General features: G+C 40.3%; 1 protein-coding gene across 1 annotated transcript in view; it reads right to left on the reverse strand.

The window, feature by feature from the left end:
- Nucleotides 1–6,581, reverse strand: part of FRAS1 (Fraser extracellular matrix complex subunit 1) — a 466,232-nt gene that overhangs the window by 145,379 nt on the left and 314,272 nt on the right. Inside the window, exon 29 of the mRNA XM_014544766.1 lies at nt 5,854–6,180. Within this exon, the coding sequence (XP_014400252.1) occupies nt 5,854–6,180 (327 nt within the window). The remainder of the gene's footprint in view (nt 1–5,853; nt 6,181–6,581) is intronic.

The following is a 6,581-nucleotide window of genomic DNA, read 5'->3' on the forward strand; positions in this document are numbered from 1 at the left end:
TGCTGCCCCCCAACTGCCCCCCCGCTGGTCTGCTCACCCCCAACTGGTCCCCCCTGCTGGCCTGCTCGCCCCCAAGTTCCCCCACTGCCAGCTTGATCACCCCCAACTGCCCTTCCCTCCTGGCCTGATTGCCCCTAACTGCTTCTGCCTCAGCCCTGCCACTATGGCTTTGTCTGGGTGGTGGCCATGGAGCCCGGCTTGGCTTCCTGAGTCACTGGGGTGATCCAGGAAGCCAAGCCTCCCACCTGCTCTGGCTGGCTCCATGGCTTCGTGGATCTGGCCGGCTCCTCCATCTTTGTCACGTCAATTTGCATATCCCCTCCTTATTGGCTGTGGGCGCCGCCATCTTTATCGCAAAGTGATGGTTAATTTGCATATTACTCTTTTATTAGACAGGATAATACATATTCCTCTGTTTCTTAATTATTTGTTTATAGTACTTAAAGAAGAAACAGAAAACTATCTAAGGAAAAGGATAATTCTTCCTATTCATTATGATGAAGATGGTTTTTCAGTTGTTTTCTTTTGGGAGATGGTGCAGGAAAGATTTAAGAAGAGATGAATGGCAAGCTATATACACTATTTTTCTATAGCCAAAGTGTCTAAAAGCCAAAAATTGCCCCAATGGGTCTGACATTTACAATTTCTTTACCTCCTTGTAGGTTTTTTTTTTCCTTCGGCACAATGGTGCATATATCCCTGTAAATTCAAGAAATCAGCCTTAATATCAATTGACTAATCTTCTGCCTAGTGATGTTTTATATATCCTTCAGGGTATCACATTATAAGGCAATGAAATCCCAACAACAGATTAAGGGGGCATAATTAAAACAGTGCTTTAAATTAAAAAGTTCATTTCACAGGACAGAAGGCATACAGAAATGCTGGTAATAAAGTTTTGCTATTGTTTATTGTATTACAAATAAAAATATTAATGTTGTAAACCAAATTATAATAATCCCACAAATACAATGAAATCCTCCCCACTTCTAAATTAAAGCTTGGGACAAAATGATGAGCTCAAATGATAGTGTACCTCAACTCCAGGCCAAAATATTTAAGATAAAAAATTTTAAACTTAAACAGAAAATGACTATAATTGGATATAATCTATGTCAATGTCAACACTATCGTTTTATTTATCCTATAAATAAACTTTAATTTGCAAAGGCTCATTTATACCATAGCTTTTATTTTACTTTTTAAATGTATCTTTATTGTTGAAAGTATTACAGAGGTTCCCCCTTTTTTCCCCACTGACCCTTTCTCCCCTCCACCTCCCCCCACCAAGGTCTTTACACTATTATCTATGTCCAGGAGTTATGCGTATACCCATATTAAGCTCTTTGGTAAATCTCTTCCCACCCACCCTTCCATCCCTTAATCTTATAGATTTTAGGGAAGGATCGTGCAGGGTGGCGCATGTAAGGTGAAACTTTGATGCTATTTACCAAGATGAAGAATAATGGAAAGATAATTGGACTGTTTTGGTGTTTCTCAATGTGTGTATGAAGAAGCTTTGCTCCCTCAGGTCAAGAACCTTCTCTTCATGTAGATTTAACTGCTTTATAAACAAACAAACAAATAATTTTTTTTTGGAATCAACAAAGATTTTTTGAATGTATACTTTGAGCGATACATCTTAAAGACACTACATTGAACAACTTAAGCAAGTCCAAAAAAGGTGAAACCCTAACATGTGATAAGGATTTATTTATGACATAGACTCTTCTTGAGAAAAATAAACATTTTTTTGTGCCATTGATATTTATAATTCTCACAAACATCCTAATTATCAAACTGTATCCCTGCAAGACAACCAATGGGAGGAGAGCTTTAAAGAAAATTGAAGAAGGGGTCAATGGGGGGGGGGGGAAATGGGTCATATGTAATACTTTTAACAATAAAGATTTTTAAAAATAAAGAAAATTGAGGGAAAGCACAGCAGGGCTTTTAGCTGCACAGGAGCCTTTCCAAGGTCAGACAGCCAGAACGGACTCTCAATAATTGAATTTTCCTTTCGGTTCATAAGCATGACACTCGGGGGCTTTTAACAACATCAAAGTACCCAGTTGCAGAAAATAACTGTTCAAACAACAACAAATGAGGTCAGAAGGATCATCAGATTTATTGCCAATGTGGAAAAAAACACACGATTTTCAGAGATGCCTTAATTAATAAAAAGGAAGGTAATTCTTTGAAAGCCCAGCGGTGGAGAGTAATTCGCCAATAAGCTTGACTTTTCCCTGCCCACACTTTTAGCCCTTATTAAAAGCTGAACTGCTTTAGAATAGTACATCTAGCAGACTTGGTTTTGCTAATCCACCCAATTAATGAAAGCCTGTACAGCACAGCATTCTTTATTACTTCTTAATCTTTTTTATTTCTTTTGCCTCCTCCCTTCAACAGAACATGTTTCAGCACCAGTCCTGAGTCTGTTCCCTCCTCAACCACTCAATAAAAAGGCCTGGAAGGTGACAGTCAAGTTTACTCCCTGCCAGGCCAAGCATAAAAACATAATCTTGGGAAGTGATGTAGAACTCGAGAAACAAGAGTGGAACCAACAGTGCCCATCCTCAGTCCCAAACGGGCTACCCCAGCACCAGCAGAGATGCTCTGAAGGCTTCTCATCTGGTGCAAGAGATCCATTCAAAGGCAGGACACAGGCACTCCATCCATCTATCTACCTATCCAATAAAAACCTACTAAACTTCTACGTTTTACCTGGCTCAAGAGAGTCAGACTGAAATAGTTTCTGCTCTCACAAAGCTTCCTTTTTCTACCTCTTCTTCCTTTCCATCAATCTTACCAGGTTACGTTTTCTGTTGAACAACACCAGGATTAATTTGTATATCCATTCACTAGGAATTAGACCTAAATCCCTTGGCCATTCCATTTAAGCCACCAGCTAGACATCAGCCCAGTAACTGGCCGCACTCCAAATTTAACACACAGGTAGCCTCAGGGTAAGGACTTGGATACCCATTTTCAGAAATAGCTATCAGATGGAAATCACTCATGTCTGACCTCACATCTACTGGAAACTATTAACAGTTGGGCAATTTTTTTCTTCGTGGGCTCCATAAGTAGACTTATGGTTACAAATAGCTTCACTTGTAACAAGATGTGCTGAGCCCAGAGGGAAGATTTCAGGAGGTTTCAGGCCTAGACTGCTTGAATAGGACATTGAGAAAATGACTAACTTACTGTATCCATTCAGTCCATTAAGGGGATAAGAAAATATATGACCAAAATATTGAAAAAGATGGACTAGAATGAAAAGACCCATGAGGTTAAGTGTGAGGAGCTGGAACGCACTTGAATTGAATTCTCAGTTCCAGCGCTAAATGCATTTATGAACAATGTTTTAAGCCTCTAAACATGTTCAAACTTCCATTTTAGTTTCCTCTTTTGAAAGATTAGACATAATAATTGCACAAACATCCTAAAATGATTATGAAGATAAAATGAAATAATTTACATTAAGCATTAGTGCCCAATAAAGATTAAAAAACAAAACAAACAAAAACATCTACCACCCATAGTAAAATTTCCTTTATAAGAAATAAGGTCATATAAGTTTTATTCTAATCTTCTTTACTAAGATATTGTAAAGATTGGTAGAATAAATAAGAGGAAAAATACTTTGAATTCCTTCAAAACCTGTAGTATATGTTTATAAAACATTATCAGTATTACAGAAGCAAATTTATTAGTAGTACATCCAGATGAATGTTGGGGCTCTGGCCACTGGTTTCATTACCCCAATTCATTGGCCTATAAACCACTAGTTCACCTGATGGACAGGTAAGCACAGCATGACAGGGGATGAGAGATGGCAGGGGAAGGAGGGATAGACACCATAAATTGCAACATGACTCTCAATATAACACCACAAGGATTCTCAAGTTCTGTGCTTATGCCTTACTTATATAGTAAAACTCTATTTTTCTTTCTTTCTTTTTTTTGTATACTGAAAGCAGCAAAAATCCTAGAAATACCCTTCAACCTTAGGACTTCAACCTTGCACACAAATTACTGTGCAGGACACTGAACTGAGCTCCACACATGGAGACTGAAGCCACAATAAGGAAGGCAGCTGCTAGGGTTGCACTGAAGTCTTGTAACAATCTTTGAAAAGAAACCACAAAAGAAAGAAAGGAAACTTTCTGTGTCTGTATAGACTTCATCTCTTCAGAACTAAACCTCATTTCCCAGGGCGATTGTGAGAGGGTGATAATTAGGATTAGCTACAAGGTGGCTATCTGCCAACTCTGTCTCATAATCAGCCTTCAGTTACTCCCATCTATCTCACCATCCCTGTTTTCAGCATCTGAAAATGAGACAAGAGCCTGAGAAACTAGAGAGCAGACAATCTTAGATTCAGATATTCACCTTCATGAGGATCAATCACAAATTTTGAGTGATCACTGGTGAGAAAGTGACAAGTGATCAATCTCCTTAGCTGATCACTAATGACCTTTCATTAGGTACCAATATTTGGAATGAAAAGTTTCAAAAAGTTATGTATCTCAGTCTACCATTATGGAAAGGGCCATTCTTTTTATAAGAGAAAATAGCTTCTAATGAAGTATCATCAAGTAATAAATGGTTTAGAAAATATTTTTCAATAGATCTCTTAGATTTAGCTCACTATTTCCCTAAAATATGATAGCTATCCCAAGAATCCTATATAATAAAACCCTAATATGCAAATCGACCAAATGGTGAAACGACTGGCCGCTATGACAAGCACTGACCACCAGGGGGCAGACGCTCAATGCAGGAGCTACCCCCTGGTGGTCAGTGTGCTCCCACCGGGGGAGCACTGCTCAGCCAGAAGCTGGGCTCACAGCTGGCGAGCACAGCAGTAGTGGCAGGAGCCTCTCCCACCTCCGAGGCAGCACTAAGGAGCAGTCAGCCTGGCTCACGGCCGTTGAGTGCAGTGGTGGTGGTGGAAGCCTTGCCAGCGTAGGCCTGCTCAGCGGCCCTAGGCCAGCAGGCGGACATCCACCGAGGGGTCCCAGACTGTGAGAGGGAGCAGGCCAGGCTGAGGACCACCCCTCCCCCCCGCCCGAGTGCATGAATTTCGTGCACCAGGCCTCTAGTATTTTATGAAAGACATGAATGAAATTTTATAAAATGGTTACATATTAATTTTAACATTATAGAAAAAAGTATAATTGTACATTAAGCCCATGATTTCACAACTATTGTTTATTAGGATGAGGGCACAGTAAAATAGGAAGTTGATTCAAAGTAAATAACAGGGCAGGTGCTTTCACATATGGCAGAAACATGCAGAAATAGCACAGGAATGACTCAGGCTGAGAAACACTGCTTCTACCCCATAGGCCAATGATTCCTATCATAACTAAGAAAGAGTTCCCACTCCTGCTTCTGTGGGCTAACAGAATAGCTGAACTCATCCTTTTTGATGCATTATGAGACCTGGACTATGAGCTTCACATATTTCACGAACTGTTTTAGAAGAGCAGACAAGAACAGGGGTGCATTCGATTATGATCATGCTTAGGCAGGAGACAAAAGGATCCGTGGACAATGAAGCACTTTTATGGAAGCAAGTCAACATAAAGATTTAAAAGTTTACCTTTTGTAGAGAGAATGGGGCCAGGTTTTTCAAATCAAAGGTGCTCCTAACAAAATATATACTGCTCCTGGGATTGGGTAATATGTTCTCTTCATCTTTGAATGTCCTAAGTATCCCCATAATAGGTGCTTAACAAATGAAATAAATAACCACCCATATCTTTATGAAATTAAAAAATGATATCATCAACAAAACTTAACATCTAGGAGAAAGGAAATTGTATCTTTGGGAATGACACGTACCTTGGGCACAATCTTCACGTGGAACAGTATATTTTGGAAAGAGTATCCATCATTGGCTTGCAAGACTGCAACATCAGATGTGCTATCCAAACCATCGTGAGCGTAGTAGAGAAGGCCCCTGGAGACTTCATCCAGCCGGAACTGATAGACAGGGGTTGCAGAGGACTGAAGTGTTTGAAGCAATTGGCCATGAAGTGGAGGATCCAGCACTTCAACTATCACATCCTGTGGATTGTCATCATCTCGGATGTCAAGCAGCTGGGTGGTGATGGTTCCCCTCTCTCCTCTGCTAATGTGGAGAGCCTCATTTCTCAGTACATAGGGGGGCTGTGGAATGAAGGAGAAGAAGAGAAAGAAAACATTGAGCAGGAAAAGAGAGGACCACCCAGTGGGCTAGATATCAGTTGTGTGCAACCTAATTGATATTTTGATGCTTTTTACAGAACTTTAGATGTCCTAGCAAAGTGCCAAACTATTGCATATTCACAGTATTTGTCAAAGATAGGGTTGGTCATAGGAATCACAGCAAATAAGGTTCACATCTCTGATTCTGGAGGCATCTCTAGCCACTTCAGGACTACAGTATTCATCAGAGGCCACTAAGGAGAACTGCTTGCTTCTAAATCTTTGAAGTCTCTGCTGTCTTGAGTTATACCACATCCCCTTCACTGTAACTGTGATCAGATCAGGGTCAGGCAACCCGGTCAGTTGTCTGCATCCAAGAGATG

This window comes from Myotis brandtii, unplaced genomic scaffold, assembly GCF_000412655.1.
Source record: "Myotis brandtii unplaced genomic scaffold, ASM41265v1 scaffold111, whole genome shotgun sequence".
NCBI lineage: Eukaryota > Metazoa > Chordata > Mammalia > Chiroptera > Vespertilionidae > Myotis > Myotis brandtii.